Source organism: Electrophorus electricus, chromosome 14, assembly GCF_013358815.1.
Source record: "Electrophorus electricus isolate fEleEle1 chromosome 14, fEleEle1.pri, whole genome shotgun sequence".
In the NCBI taxonomy this organism is placed as follows: Eukaryota; Metazoa; Chordata; class Actinopteri; order Gymnotiformes; family Gymnotidae; genus Electrophorus; species Electrophorus electricus.
In genome coordinates, this window is record NC_049548.1 from 8812125 (window position 1) to 8828331 (window position 16207).

At 41.6% G+C, this 16207-nt stretch overlaps 1 protein-coding gene across 3 annotated transcripts in view; it reads right to left on the reverse strand.

The window, feature by feature from the left end:
- Positions 1-191: 191 nt before the first annotated feature.
- Positions 192-16207, reverse strand: part of kif19 (kinesin family member 19) — a 37277-nt gene continuing 21261 nt past the window's right edge. For 2 of the 3 annotated variants that reach the window (XM_035533868.1, XM_027002710.2), the window contains 18 exons: positions 12549-12659; positions 12304-12391; positions 11289-11425; positions 9508-9633; positions 8977-9171; positions 8014-8160; positions 7645-7767; positions 6896-7052; positions 6353-6527; positions 5673-5871; positions 4065-4335; positions 3826-3947; positions 3513-3676; positions 3108-3213; positions 2809-2932; positions 2065-2453; positions 1709-1874; positions 192-1420 (listed from right to left, as the gene is read on the reverse strand). In XM_035533868.1, coding sequence (XP_035389761.1) covers positions 1281-1420; positions 1709-1874; positions 2065-2453; positions 2809-2932; positions 3108-3213; positions 3513-3676; positions 3826-3947; positions 4065-4335; positions 5673-5871; positions 6353-6527; positions 6896-7052; positions 7645-7767; positions 8014-8160; positions 8977-9171; positions 9508-9633; positions 11289-11425; positions 12304-12391; positions 12549-12659 — 2940 coding nt within the window. In that variant the 3' untranslated portion in view covers positions 192-1280. The remainder of the gene's footprint in view (positions 1421-1708; positions 1875-2064; positions 2454-2808; positions 2933-3107; positions 3214-3512; positions 3677-3825; positions 3948-4064; positions 4336-5672; positions 5872-6352; positions 6528-6895; positions 7053-7644; positions 7768-8013; positions 8161-8976; positions 9172-9507; positions 9634-11288; positions 11426-12303; positions 12392-12548; positions 12660-16207) is intronic. The other variant, XM_027002711.2, reaches the window with a different exon arrangement.

Genomic DNA, 16207 nt, shown 5'->3' on the forward strand with positions numbered 1-16207 from the left:
TTTAATACTTGTGTAACATTCTTTGTAATATTCAAATTAACAGCAAATCCGATGTACATGCAAACCCAGCCATTGATCCGTATTGATATGTTTTTAGAGCAATATGGAATGCTGCAGGCTTAGAGGGAATTCAATAAATACAGCAAATTTGCAATCAGTTTTATTTGGATACAAATAAAAATGTACAAAATTAAGAATAGAAAAAGAATATTCATATGCATATGAAAAAACACAAACTTTAAACATCAAAGAAAAGTGAGAATTTATAACATCCTCTGAGGCTCAGAAATGTTGAATTTGTCTTGATACTATTAACACACAACATACACAAAAGAGACTCAGTTGAAGTATGAACATCTGGCAAATGACTAAGAAATGTAAAAAGCCTATTTGTTGCTTAAAGTTAACACTAACAGTGATAACAGGAGTGGCACACAGGAATCTATCTACAGAAGCTTCTTTTGTGACTAGGAAGCTATGACAGCAACCCCAGAGCCACACCTTGCATGTGTGTGAGGCAAGAAGAAAACTGTAAAAACCAGTGCCCCTCCTTATGCAAACACAAGAGCTGTGAGATATACTAGTCCTTTGTGGAGAAAGCAGACATATATCTGTGCCTGGGGTCATAAAAAACAAAGGTCAGCGTTTAGCCTCAATAAACTACAGTAGGTTTTCAAGGTGCTTTTATTTATGACTTCCCAAAATCACATAATACACACTCATACCCATCCACACACATACACACATACTTACACACATACACAACACCACCCCATAAGGCCTGCTCACACATTAAACCAAAGGGCTTGCAAAATTTAAATTACCATTCTTGTATTAGTACTGTGTTTCAGCAGACTTAGTTTTAGCAGATCGAAGCCTCTGAACCTATGACAATCAATACATAAGTTGTTGGATTTACAGAAGAAGGTAGTGCTTGTGTGCTGGAGACAAGCTTCAAGGATGTCAGCATATACCCAGACTGGAATGCAGGTGGCAGGGCTGCCCATGGAGAGCCCCATCAGGATATGCAGGATTCCCACTGAACCACTTTCCAATGTACCCAGCACAAGGCAACAAAAAGGTTTCTCTTCTGGCTCATAGTGGAGATCCAATTACTTACAGCTCAGCCACTGGGATGAAGGGAAACCATACAGCTGTCCCAGCTGGGAGTTCACGCTCTGGGAAGGGGATGTTAGTGCTGGTGTTGGGGCATGTTCAGTCTTCATCTTGACGTAGTGCTCTGGTTTGATGGGTAAGAGAGAGGGCAACGTAGGGCCTCCTCAGTGTTTGCGGATGCGCTGGCCTCCTGCACCTGTAGTGGTAACATAGAGTACAGGCTGTGGGTGCCTGGTTTGGGGGCCACGTTTCAGGTTGCTGAGTTGGGCGGGGAGGTTGGCCAAGGACGTGTCTGCCACTGAGCCTTTGAAGTTTGGGGGAAAGAGACACAATACACCTTATTGTCATTAACAAATGAAGTTATCTTGATGCATTGATGTCTGATGGTGGTTCATAACAACTGGTAACAGCTGAGAATACACAGAGCAATCATAGAGCATAAAGACAGAGATAAATAAACAGAAAAGACTGTCTCAGTTTGTCAGGTGGTCCAAATCATGCTTGTTGATACACATTCACTACGAGCAGCAGTTGTCTCACCTACACACTACACACTACACACTACACACTACACACTACAGCAGTAGTGTACCTGTTTGATGGTTAATGGGGGAGGGTCGAACTTTGCTAAGATGAGCTGCAACTCTGTACTGGGGGCGCAGGAGGGGAGCAGGAGGCTGACCATTAATATGCAGGTGGGGGTCAGAAGTGCTATCAAGAGGCCGGAAACGCTGGCTGGTGCTCTTCCCCTGAGTCAGCTGGAAAGTAAAAAGCGCTGTGAATTATTTAGTCAATTACTCCCAAACATTTAAAATTCCAGCACCATGTCTGGAAAAAAATGATTGACAAAAGAACACAATGAATGCATTAATTGCATTATTATACAAACATTCCTCTTGTTGAAATAAATGACTCTATTAATGGCTAAAAAATTGCTTGAGGACGCACAGCTTGCCCAGTGACTTCGAAGGACCGAGACCTTCGCTTGCGCCGGCGAGCTTCAAAATCCTGCTCCCGTGGGGCATTGTTTCTGGGCATGGCCTGGCGGTTCCGGGGGCGGGTCCAGGTGCTATTAGGGGCAGGGCCTTCGCCTGTGCTGCTGGACAGGTTATCATCAGAGGTGGCGTGACGGAGTTCGGGGCTGGGTTGCCGACCGCGACGCAATACCAGGCCTTTTGGGGATGCCTCGCTCAAAGACAAACTGCTCTTGTTGTTTTTCGGGTCCAGTGGAGAGGGCGGAGGAGGAAGGCGCAGGGCATCAATCTCCAGCGCTTTGGAGCGCCGGCGGGCGGATTTCACCACAATGCTGTGCATGCCTCTCAGAATCTGCTGTCTCTCTGATATAGAGGAACAGAGGTTCAGCATATTACAGAGAACTATGAGCAAAGACTGTGGGACATTTACTGGAACAGTTCCTTGTGTACAAATTAAGACTAGTTGTAGAATATAGTAACTGATGATAAGTGTTCCAATCATAACACAAACAAGATGTTCAAGAACTGTCAGACTCTGTTTTTCATAGTTTCAGGTGTGCTCCAAACTCATTAGTCTATTTTACAAGTTTTTTTATTGAGTCAGTATTGACATTCACATTTAATAGCTGTTTGGAAATTTGGGACTCAATAAGATCTTAAGAATCTTCTAAACCATATGGTCAGCCATATGACCATCAAAAAACTATTCAACCTTTACCTTTAGGTGTGAGGGGGGCTTCAGTTCCATGCTCACTGCTCTCTGGGGAAGAGTCCAGGTGGCTGCTTACACTGTGGCTCAAGAGGCTATAACTCAGAGCGCCCTCTAGGGCACTTGGCAACAACTGGAGAGAGAAACAAAACCATTACAATGTCACAGGCCTCACAACTTGTGTATTTAGCTTGGAGGCTCATAAATCCTCCACATGCCCTATAGAAAACATTACTTGAGAAAGTTTTTCCTAAGGCTATCTAATATATCTTGCGTTATTTGACACTGGAGTAAGGGTGGGTGCCCACCTCTCGATTGCCATGTCCACTAATGTGAATGGGTGGAGGAGTCATCACCACAGATTTCTTCATCTGCTTGGCATGTGTGCTGCTTTTGAACACACGGTTATTGTCACTGTGGGAAGCAGAGAGAGGACATATAAGAAATGCAGGAATGTCCAATGACAGTAGACAAAGCAGCTTGGTGTTACATACACTTGAAGGATGAGTAGGGCTTTGACATGATCATAGTTAAATACCAAGGCTAAAGGGTAAATTAAGACTTACAACAAAAAAGTGTCCCTGTAGCCTGAGTACAATAACTTCAAAGTTGCAGCACTAAGTGAAGTTGTTGCACCCAAAACTGGGTGGCAGGTTTCACCAGCGTATAATTAGGACATTAACTGGATTCAGATGCTTTTAAATAGTTTTTACCTATCAGGCTCTGGGAGAATGGGTGGCAAAGTGTGCCTCCGCACTTTGACCCTTCCTTGTCGAGTTTCCGACCCCAGTGTACGGATACTCTCCTGGTCTGAGTCCAACTCCTGCAAGGGGTCACGTCCTCTGCTAGGGAGGGCAATCTTGGGAAGGGAACCCTCCTTTGTCCAAAATTTAATGAAAAAAATTAAAAAGTGGTTATTCATAGAACTTTAACAATATATATACGGCAAGTATGCAACTTCTACACCACCTGAATATGTATAAAATGGCTACTCCGTGTACATTTAAAAGAGCAGTTAATTCACACCTTCAGAGTGTGGATGGCAACCTTGTCTAGAGCCACTACTCGACTCAGGTTACGTTCGTCCAGGTCCCGAATGTACAGCTCATATAGTTCCTGAAGATGTGGCGGCACCAGGAGATTGTGGTCTGTGAATGAACAGGCACAAGAGCTATGAGATATAAAACCATCTCAACTGGTGCACACTGGGCCTCCTCATCTCTCAGCCCCTGTAGACTCCACCCACCCTGCTGTGCCACACCCACCGTCGATGAACCGCCGCTGCTGCCGGATGATCTCGTGGCACAGCTGCCGGTGCTGCTCAAAGCGCTGCACCACCGCGTCCTTCTGCCGGATGACATTGTCCTTGAGCAGGGCGTGTGACTGCATCTCTGCATTCTCGATCTCCAGCTCATGCACCTTGCACAGGAGGCCCAACACCTCCCGTTGCTCATCAGAGCTGACCCGCCGGGGGAGCAGCTCCTCCAGGCGTCGCGCCCTCTCCCGCAGCTCACCCAGCTGCCGCTCCAGCCCTGCCTGGAAGAGAGCAGGGACTGGGTGAGTGCACCTCAGTTCACTACAGTAAACCATTCATTCACCATCCTCAGTAAATAAAAAGACAACTATATATCATAAGATCCTCATATCTAGATAAAAAAGAGGAAATGAAGGAACTGCTGTTATATAATAATAGGTCATATCATGTTTGTTTCACCTGTTTTGCTCTTATTAAGAGATCTGATGCTCTTATTTTTTTGCTCTTATTAAGAGATCTGATAAACATAAATAATGAACATAATGATACAGCCCTTAATGGGCTGTATCATTTACCCCAAATATGGTTAAATTTACCATTAGGAATGAAATTGCTCAATAGTAACAGTGCGAATGAAATAAATCTTAAGGGCACCATTTAATGCTTCCGATAAAGTGTAGGGCACATTCTAAGTTACATTATTTACAATATAGCAGTATAGAATGCATATTGTTTTATATACATTATATTTTCTAGTCTCTACAGTCTATAGATTGTGCATTTGAAAATGCAATGAATACATTATAATGACATACATTTTTCTATAATAGCATTAAAAAAGTAATAGATCTGCAAGTGTCTTTTTGATATGAAAACACTTCACTTTTTATATGTCGAGGTAGCACTGACAAAATGAAACCAAATTGCCATTTCCAAACAAACATATGAATTATAAAAACACCTCTCTTTTGCTTCAAAGGGCAAAAGTGAAACATATCAGTTATTGACACCTGCGATGAAATCAGAGGCACAGTCCTATATGGTGCGCTCATGGTCCTGCAAGTCCACAAAAGCATGTGCATGTGAGGACTGAGAGGCCATAGGGTATCCAACTTCTCATTTCGGCGATTAAACGGGTGCTGATGTGCACACTCGACGTCCCTCTTACTGCGGCCTTCAGCGAGGACCACACTGATGCAGGCTCAGAAGTGGCCTATTGCCCAAAATCCATGAGATATAGGCAAAGAACAGTCAGAGTGTATAGCAGTCTGAACATCATGGCAGAGATGCAAATATTCATATGTGAGTTCAATGCACTTCTGTACTGGTTTGTTAATAGTTGTTAAGTATTATTAGTTGTTAAGTAATTAAAAATAGTACCTTTGAAAACAGGCAGTATAATACAATTGTCTTGATATTCAAGTCTATACAACACACACACTTTTAAACCAAATGATCCAAAGGACTTGCATACCATAGCTCTGCACATTGCTGATGTCAACAAATAGTGGGCTTTGAGGAAAGCCACAGTTCACTGCGTCATTTGGGACTGGGCTAGAGTGGCTGGAAAGCTTCTGTGGATCCTTTGCTCCCTCTAGTGGTCAGAAACAGTTCTTACCTTTTGTTTGGAGATTTTCTTCTGATCAGTCATCAATGTGACTAGGTTCTCTCTAGCCATGGCCACCTCCTGAGGCTCTGTGCTGTCTGGAGGAGACTCTGGTGTGTCTGAGTCTTTCTCACTGTCATCCTTGTGAAAGCTCTCCTTCCTTCTTTCACCCTGCCACTTTTTACAGTGCCTGCTGCGTTCCTGCTCCCAGCTTCAAAGACATAAAAGCCCACTTCAGGTGAGGAGCAGGCTAGGATCTAGCTCATTTGTTCAATACAATTTTAGTTTCCAATATCTGTTTTAGTACAAGACTGCAACAGAAGGTTCTGATACTCAGAAATCATTCCCATAACTATAATACCATTGTGAAAAATCACACTACTCAGATAAATCAATCAAATGAATGTGGCTGCTCAGCTGGTCATTTCAGAATATTTTTGTAAGTATTTACAACTGACAGAAAAATCCTTCTAAAGAAGAAGAAAATGAAGAACCTATCAAACTTTATTGTAGAGATACTGCTGCATGACTATTATACTGATTATACTGCTTAAATTTTTCTTTGGATATTTTAAAAACTCTTCTCAAGTTAAAAGTGATAATATTTTCATTTGAGTATTGTGCTGACTATAGACGCCTGGGTGTGTAAGCATATGCATATGTATGTGTCCATGATGAAGGGTGATGCTCACTCTGCAATAGTGAGCAGGTGTTTGGAAGTGTCTATTTGGATCTCCATGTTGGTGTTGTCCAGTTCCATCAGATGTTTCCTGATCTCCATCTGCTGTCTGAAGGCTTCGATCAGCTGCTCCCTCAGTTGTTCCATCTCTGCTCGGCTCTGCTGCGTAGAGTGAGCTTGCACCTCCGCTACACCACCAAAGGGGGGAGATAATGAACCATTGTCTGAATTGAAGGGTATTTAATAGCCAGAAGTATCATGTCTTTCTATCATGTCTTTCCCATCATCACCAGTAGCTCATTCCAAACATTTTACATAATATCTGTTTTATTACGTGACTGTCTAATTGTATACATTTTTAAAAAAGGTTTTAAAAAATGACAAAGAATGGCTCACCTTACTTGTTTGCTCTGTTATAAATTTCACCATAGCAATATTGACATTTTACAGTATTAAATGTTTTTCAAACTTACAGACTAAACTATGCAAAAGGATATACAAAACAGGAAGCCAAGTCCACTGGCAAAATTCATTATCTAAGAAAGGGAGGAGTTACCCTGCACATGGCGTATGTCTGTTCGGTCAGGGTTGGGCTGCCCGCTCGCCTGATCAGCGATCTTGTTCCTTAGCCTCTGAATCTCACTGCGCAGTTCAGAGATGATACTGGTGTACTGGGCAATGTGGTAAGACACATTCAGCAAGTTTCTCTTTACCTGGAGAGACAGGGAAAAAAATTCACATATCAAAAACAAAGCATATAGACATTGCTTCTATATGTGTTTCTCCAACCCAGAGGGACTTAAATAAATTCAGGCATATAACATGTCAAATGTAAGAGTGTCTACAGTTTCAGTTACAAAATCTTACAACTTACAATGCTTATCTGCTTGTATAAGCACTGGGTGAACAATAGGTATGCATCAATAGGTATGCTCTCTCTCTCTCTCTCTCTCTCTCTCTCTCTCTCTCTCTCTCTCTCTCTCTCTCTCTGTGTGTGTGTGTGTGTGTGTGTGTGCATGCGAGTGAGAGAGAGAGAGAGAGAGACAGAGAGAGAAAACACATATGCAAGTGTGTGTTGCTTTATGTGAATCTGCAGGACCAAAATGTCCTGAATTTGTAGGAAAACCAGAGAAAAAAATGAGTCTCTCTCTCTCTCTCTCTTTATATATATATATATATATATATATATATATATATATATATATATATATATATAGACACACACACACACACACACATGTCCTGAAATTCACATAAACAAGTGCACGTTTGTGTTTTGCATGTGTGTGTGTGTATGGTCTTCACCCGTGTGCGAATGCTTTTGGCACGGTCAGCGTAAGTCAGAGTGTTCCGAGACTCTTCAAAGGCCAGTGAAGCAGGGCTTATATGAGCTATCATCACTGTCCGACTGTTCCCACCCAAAGAGTCCTGCCAGACAACAAGACAAGATATTGGCTCATTACGGATCAGCAGATAAGACATCCCAGTGGAAATGACAGACAAATAATCAATATAACAGAAATGATGATTGTGAAGCACCATGTGTGTTTGTGCATCTTAATCAGAGAGAAAGAAAAAGATAACCAAAGGAAGTGAAAGAGAGAAGGAAAGATTGAGAAAGAGAGATGCAGATTTGTATGATAGACAGCTGGACAGGAGGCTCAATAGTTCCACCTTAAGCAGGCGTGTGAGCTTGCTGTCTCTGTAGTTGACATATTTGTTGCCGTTCTTTTCGCTCAGAGCATTGATGCAGTTTCCTAGCGCCAGCAGAGAGCGGTTTATATGAGCTCCTTCCTTCAGCCTCTGTCCCCTGTTCTGGGTCTGAAAGAGAGACAAATACAATGGCATTGAACATTCACTGTTGCAATGTAATGGAAGGTCAGAAATTGTACTATAGCCAAGCAATCTGTCAAAGCCTACACTTATTGAAGCTCACTGAAGCTTAATTCTCAATCAGCGGAGGGCACTCTCATCTTTTCCTTTGTTAGCTGCTGGGTCCTATACATTTACTCCCACGGAAACGCTGGCTGGTTCACATTTCCAGCTGTTTCCATGGTAGATAAGTGATCTCTCTTCCAAAACATGATGCCATGTGTTTTTCTCTCACATGGCGTGAAAGGAAAAAGCAAAATTAATAAGCAGGTCCGACAGGCAGCTGAATCACAGCAGCCTGCTGTGATGCTTTTCACACAAGAAGAAGTAATTGCTTGTACCCAGTAACATATTATTTTAGTTGTACATAATGAACTTAGTTCCCACTCAGAACATGTTTATTGCTAGAAGACCCAAGTCTGCCCTTCACTACTGCCTTCCCTTTTCATAAATTAATGTTTTCTAACTTATTAACACCTCAACTTGTTAAAAGCCTTAATAGGAACACCCTGCAGCAGGTAGGATAGTTTTCAGTTTTAAATCAAGGTTTTCAAACACCAAAAAACATTATTTTTAATTGCTACTAATAAAAAATATTGCAATATGTATTGTGTGATATAGAAGTAAATAATGATGTAACAATAATGTAACAATTCAATTTGCTATGTTCACTGTAACCTTGAGGCTCATACATTATGGGTGTGCCTTACAAGGCCTCACACACAGAAACTGACAGAAACCCAGAGTGATGTGCACGGGTGGTACCTGTGCGGCGCGCTCGGACCCGGCCAGGTCGATCATGAAGAGGCGGGCAAAGCGGACCTCCTGCAGGATGTCCCGGCAGCGACTCTGCTGCTTCACTGCCACCTGCAGCACAGCGTGTGAGCGCGAAGACGTCTGATTGGCCGCCGTCGGCTCCTGTGTCCGCTGTTTGTTTCCCTTCATCAACAGCTCCATGATCTGAAGGGCACAGGGAGACAGAGAAACAAGGAAACAGGAGGGCAGAGACACAGGGCAAGAACACAAGGACACAGGGTAGGCAGGTGAGCGGAGACAAGGGGGGACAGGGATTCACAAAGAGGATCATTCATTATTCATACATCTTTTAAAAATTGTCTGACTCACATTGTAACTTATTTAGAAAATAAAGCTTTAAAAGCAATATACATTTTTTTACAATTAAGAACAAATAATATAAACAAGATGACAAATACCTACTTCAAGGAAATAAAAATTATAACATTATAACATAACATTTCTACTTTTCCATTTCATTCTGTAACCAACATAACCAACCTCACGGGCGTTGATGGTGGACACCTCAGTGATTCCTGCGACCTGAATCTCACCCTTCGAATCTTCCCTCAGGTCCAGGAACCCTGAAGCTGGATTCAGCAGGTCTCGGATCATCTCATTATAGATCTGCAGGGCAGAGATAGGCTGTATCAAATTTCAGAATCAGAACACAATTATAAATGCATAGCTTCAAATTCAGCAGGTTTCAGATACAGCTCAGTGTATAAGTATTGATAAAACTCATAAAAATGTACTATAAAGGTATTACATTCCTTTGAATATATGTATGCAAAATCCATTTATTCGATGTACAACTACAACATGTCTATTTAATTTGTATCATTTTATATGACTTTTGGATGAAGACCACACAAAGCACCATTTAATCAGGTATAGAAAATGAACACATCCTTTGCAGCTGTGGTCACTTCAAAAGCTGCAATTTTAGAACATTAGCTGCAACACAGAATATTTTCTCAGTGCTAGTGAGGTTGCTTTGAAGTCTGCTAAGGAGGTGATAATTTTAGAGTGAGGATGAGGTGTATGAAAAGACCCCATTGACACGGATAGAAGAGAGACTGGCCACACACACAAACACACTCGAAAACAGAAGGGAGAGGGAAAATTGAGGAGAGAGAAAAACCATGACAGAGTGAGTACACATACACACAAAAACTTTAAAGTATATATAGCTAAAGCAAGCAACACATTTTTGGACATACACATGCTTTCTTGTCTAATGACTATATGGTCAAATAACAGTTCTGCTGGGATGATGTAAATAACCGGAAACGTGTGTGTGTGTGTGTGTGTGTGTGTGTGTGTATGAGTGAGAGTGAGCGAGAGAGAGAGAGAGAGAGAGAGAGAGAGAGAGAAAGAGAGAGACTGATGAGCCACAGAACGGCAGCAGATGGGTCCCTTCCCAAACACAGTCATAAACCAGCCTTTAACCTCTTTGTGCTTATGTGTGTAGAGACAAATATGCTCCTCCCCAGAGACAGAGCCTCCACCAGGCTAGAGATCAACCATCACCTCCCATTATGGCCCTTTATGTGCCTATGTCTCAGCGATAAATCATGATTTATCACCGGCTACTCTCCATAGCTCTTACACATGCAGGCATTCAGTGGCTGGTGTTCAGTGGAGCATCCAACCCAGCTGGAATAAATATTTCTAGACCAGTTCATCTGAAAGCGTCCTAACCTGTTGAACACTTAATGGTGTGATTTTGTCTATCAAGCTGAAAATTAAATGTCATGTTTCAATATTAGCTATAGTTATAAATATTTATTTCTTTTATTATTTACATATATACTTTGTCAGGCTGAAAATTTGAATGTCACATTTCAATATTAAAGTGCTTTTATAGATCATGCTAGATAAGTGTCTGCTAAATGTCATAAATGTTTCTAAGCACTGCAACACAGTGAGGGTTCCACGGGTGTTTTTCCTCCACCCACATGACTATGTAAACAGTGGACTATGACAATGGGACAAAGGCTTGGATTATTTATCAGCCCATTTCCTTATCAAAGCATCATCAAGCTTATAACTATGACAAATAAATAACCTCAGTATCACAAAGCCAGCATGACTGACTCATGTGCATTTATGGGTTGTCAGTTATAGGTTATGGTCAGGTTAGAATTATCTTAACATTTTGCCATCACAAATATGTTAAAGGTGTGTGGCTGGTATGGTTGTGGTTATTTTGCTGCTAAATTAACATACATAGGGAAAATGCTGTAAACATTACTGCATGTTCATAATGGTGAGTTTACCTCCAGGTAAGACATTGAGACGCTATACTGCATGTCATCACTGGTCTCTTCAATGGCCTTGAATAGGTCATTAAGAGTGCGTACATAGATGCCAGGCTCCTTGTCTGTCCCCAGCATAGTGTAAGTCTTCCCACAACCTAAAAACACACATACACACACACACACAAACAAACACACACACACACACAGTCAGATAATGTGATTATTGTGCATTGTTGTGCTAGCCTATTGTTATCACAGGATTGTTACATGTAAAGCCACGTCGGTTTGTGCAATATTTGAACACCATGTGCTATTGCTGGATGGTTTGAAATCAGGTCAGGTATCTGTGCAAGCAGCCTGGCAAGGTCAAAGGTCCACTGTGGAATAAAAGCACTGCAGAGTTTTCCCTGGGGTTGTACTGTACAGCTTTCATATATTCATGTTTTTACGTAGTTGCTGTCAGACAAGAAAAGGCATTGCAAGGACCCTAGAGATGGAAGCAGATTAAAACAGGAAGTAAACAGTACTTGTATACTGCCTTAGTGGAAAATCTCTTCCCCACCACACAAGCCTTCACCCACATGTTTACAGAATATTTGCCCAAATCTCATTTTAGTAATTCTTTACTGTTGTAGGGTACTTTTTTCCCTTGTGGGGCAATTTGTTTGGAATGTTTACCATTTATCATGACCTGCCAAACATTTGTTTTCTTTTATAAATCTACTGTCTGGTATTTTGATCAGGGTTTAGACATCTCACCTAATTTGCTGAAATTAATACTTTGGCTTTAGAAAACGCATTGCAAATTACAGTTTTTAAACATTTTAGCTCTGTATATTAAGTTCTGACTGAAGGGGAGAAAGTATGAGGAAGGAAGAGTGAAAGATGGATGGATGGATGGATGGATGGATGGATGGATGGATGGATGGATGGATGGATGGACACAAATTACACACACATGCATACACATATGTCCAGATATAAATAAAAATACCTACACATACATACAGTGAAGAATGCATGGCATACCAACCTGTGGGTCCGTAGGCAAAAACAGTGGCATTGTATCCTGAAATCAGGCCCTCAATCAGGCCTTTAGTAGTGGCTCTATACACCTCCTCCTGTTCAGAACACACGTTTGTATGAGGGCTCTCTATGGTCTACATGCTGCGTTATGCCATGCCATGATTCAGAAATGCATGGCTTTATCATGTATACATTCCCTCAGGCATGTAGCACCCATTCCCATGTACTAAACATGTTCAGAATGAGCCTTACCTGAGTGGCTGTGTAGTCAAAGGCCACATCAAACATGTACGTCTTCTCCCTGGAGCGATGAGCTCGTAGGATGTCGTCCGGATCTTCCAGAGGGTCCTTCAGCAGCACCATCTCAGAGAGAGAGAGAGAGAGAGAGAGAGAGAGAGAGAGAGAGAGAGAGAGAGAGAGAGAGAGAGAGAGAGAGAGAGAGTGAGAGAGAGAGAGAGAGAGAGAGAGAGAGAGAGAGATTCTTTTTTAATGACCACCAGCAGAAAATTAAGAGAAAAATTTTTAATTGACCTTTGTTGACCTTTTTCACAGCAAACCAACACAATCATTCACATGGATTCACCAAAGACCATTAATTCTACAGCAGTTTCTTCTGTACTAGATCTTGTGTAAAAGCAATGTGTTTCACTATGCAGTGTAGGAATAAATACCTTTATGTTTGCAGCCTTTCAAAACCACAAAGGCTCCTTTGCCCTGTGTGACCTTCAACAAGACAGACTTCTGAAATTATGTGCATATCTATTTAACTAACCCATTTTACTCTTTTATTATGTTAATAGTTAGAGGCATTAACTCATCATTAGATGACTAGACTTTAGCTAGGTACAACCCAACAGAGCAGCCTAATGTTGCAAATCATTTGAATGAAACAAGCTTCAAAGCACATGGTGTTCAAATTCACAAGGGGTTACTGCACTACACAGAAGAGTCTTCTGGGGTTACTGGGCAACATAGAAGAGCTACATAGAACACACGCTAGATGGCAGTCACCTGTGATGACATTTTGCTCTCATAATCTGATCTAGAAACAGACAGCCATTGCTAGCAAGATTTAACACTTTTTTGCAGCTTAATTTGTGGAAACTGTGTAGCTGTAAGTGAAATGGAGTCTGAAAATGGCCTCGTTTTAGCCCCAAACTTGGAACCTTGCTGTACTAGAAGCTCTACTCAGGCTGGAGTGCTCCAACCCCACCCAATCTGACTAGCCCTCTCAGAAACACGTGCTGCTCTTTTTGAAGCCTCTTGTTTGAAATGCACAATGAGACATCTGACTTTTAGAAGAGCACAATTACAATAGCGAGTAGAGCAAACACAAGCCTCCGAACTGCAAACAAGGACAACGTAAGAAGCAAGATGGGAGTGGCCAGCATGAGGAGGGATGAGAGAAGAAGAGGGGGATCCTTACATCATGTGACCTGGTCCTTGATGGTCCTTTGCTTGAGAGTAACAGAAAACTGAAGAAGGAGATGAAAGCACTGTATCTCTAAATTTGATAGTTTCTGACCTATTAAAAACTAATTGCATGTAGGTAATTTACTTTATCTTTTTTACTGGATGATAAAGCCCAATCTATCCTACAGTAAATATGGTATTATGGCAAGCTTTGTTTTCTAACATGGCACATGACCCTATGTGGGCAATGGAGCTTAGTAAAGACAATTACAAGCTAAACCTCCATGCACTGGAAATAGCTAAGGCAAAAAGGCCACAATGGTGATAAAGACCTTTAATTACCCTTTACTAGGAAGTGAACTTAAATTAAATTGCGCTATTGCATTACCACAGGTGCACATTATTTAGCCTGTTAGGTAGGTTTTATAAGTGTTTAATAAGAGGCTGGTCTTTTAATTTGAGGAAGAACACATATTTTTTGCAAAACGTTTAGATCGTTAAGGACTATGTCTAGCCTTGACATTGGTGGTTGTGTGTGTGTGTGTATGTCAGGCACTCATGTGCATTTCATTGAGTATACACTTAAGATTATTAACATTTGCTATACTGACATTAAATACACACATTTGCTGTAAGTGTCCATGCAAGCAAGTCTCATCTACTTGTTTGTGGATTGTTGATGTTATCCCACTCTGTGCCATATGGTGCATATGTTCCTTAAGTTACCCAGCACACCCTCAAACAGAGACAGCTGGATGCTGGCTCCACACACACTGTTAATTTTCTTAGGTCCTCTATCCAGCTCTGCCTTACAGTGCCAAGACACTTGCACTGATAAAGAAGGAACACACCATCCATCTGATTAATACTGGTTTACTAATCATCTTCCTCTCATTACAAATACCAACCATAATGGCTATAGTGGTATGCTGCCAGATAACTGCAGTTAGACGTACTACATGTTGAAAACAAGTCTTTGATCAGTTCAAAATGGGAATAGAATGTTGTTGCATGAGTTATCTAATCAGCTAGTCATAATTAAAATTGCCCAATTCTTTCTCATTTAGAAATCCCTTTATGATATGAGGTCAAGTCAAAATACTATACGGACAAATATAAAAACACCTACTCACGTGCACTGACACACCCACACCCACTACGCTCGGCTTGTTAAAGGGCATTTTGGGGTTGGCTGAGTGGGCAGCCAAATGACTGACCCCAGATATTCATTCACATAAGAAAGCACTCACACACATAAACCTCACTGTAAAACACACACACGTGGGTGGTACACACAAACTCACACATGCTGAGGCCTGTAAGGAAGCATCATATATTATTTTCCAGAGCATTAGCTACATTGTTAGTTACCTACATTTGCAACCATATCACCTTTTCAACTACGCAATGGAGCCTGCATAGCTTTATCAGTTCATAGATGTGCAAATAAAGCTGAACCTATAACATCTAATCTTCCATCAGTGTGAGTTGTTACTGCCATTATCATCTGTGAATGATGTCTCATAGGTGCCTCACAGCAACACTGAGGCACATATTGCTGTAGACATATATATATACCCAGGCCTAGTATACGTTGTACACCACAGCAGCATAGAGCTGAGACTGATATTTCAAATTAAGTAGTAAATATGAACATATAATACTAAGAAGGAAACAGAAATCCATGAAATAAACCATGGCTAACAAAAGCTATTACCTCTAACTGGGCTTTAAAGGTTAACTATGACAGAAAGTGTTACAACGATTACCAAAGAAAGGTATAAACAGCTATTGACCAGCATTTACAAAACAGTAACATTCCAGTCTTTGTGAGCTTGTTTTTACTTTATTCTTCGCCCGCCAGTCAGTTCAGTGTGTAATAGTGATATAAGCAAGGAGTTTGGCCAGGGCAGTTTTATAATTCCTTTCGGTCTTTTTAGTCTGCCTTGTTGATGAGGACCACTAGACATCCATTAAAGAAGATGGAGTCCATGTGTGGGCAAGCCTGCTTCATCCAGAAGTGCAAGAAAGAAGCAGGAGGATTTTTGTGGGGGAGGCCCTTCTCCAGGTAGAGGGCTGCCAGGGAAAGCCATCTCTGGTTTCTACAATGTGAGAGCACATTCACCCAGTCAGACAGAACTGATTAATGCCCCTGACTAATTCATACCTTCGTGAAGTTGCAAAGCGAGCTCGGAGCTGAAGTATGGCAGCAATACTGGATCTGATGCCACTGCAGTCGGGACGAGAAGGCAGAGAGCCACACAGGCCCTCCCCTCCTGTCGCTTTCTGCCAACACACTTGTCATATGCTGGACTAGCCATGCCATTAGCAGCTAATGTTTCACAATGCTTCTTCCCAATAAATCCAACAGGGCACGTGTGAGGGTGCTAAATTTAAAAGTGGCACACACTCATAAAATATTAACGCACATCAGCAAGTAGCGAGGGTCTGCACGACAGCCTGCCCATGCAGCAACATGAAATCAATTAGCAAGATGG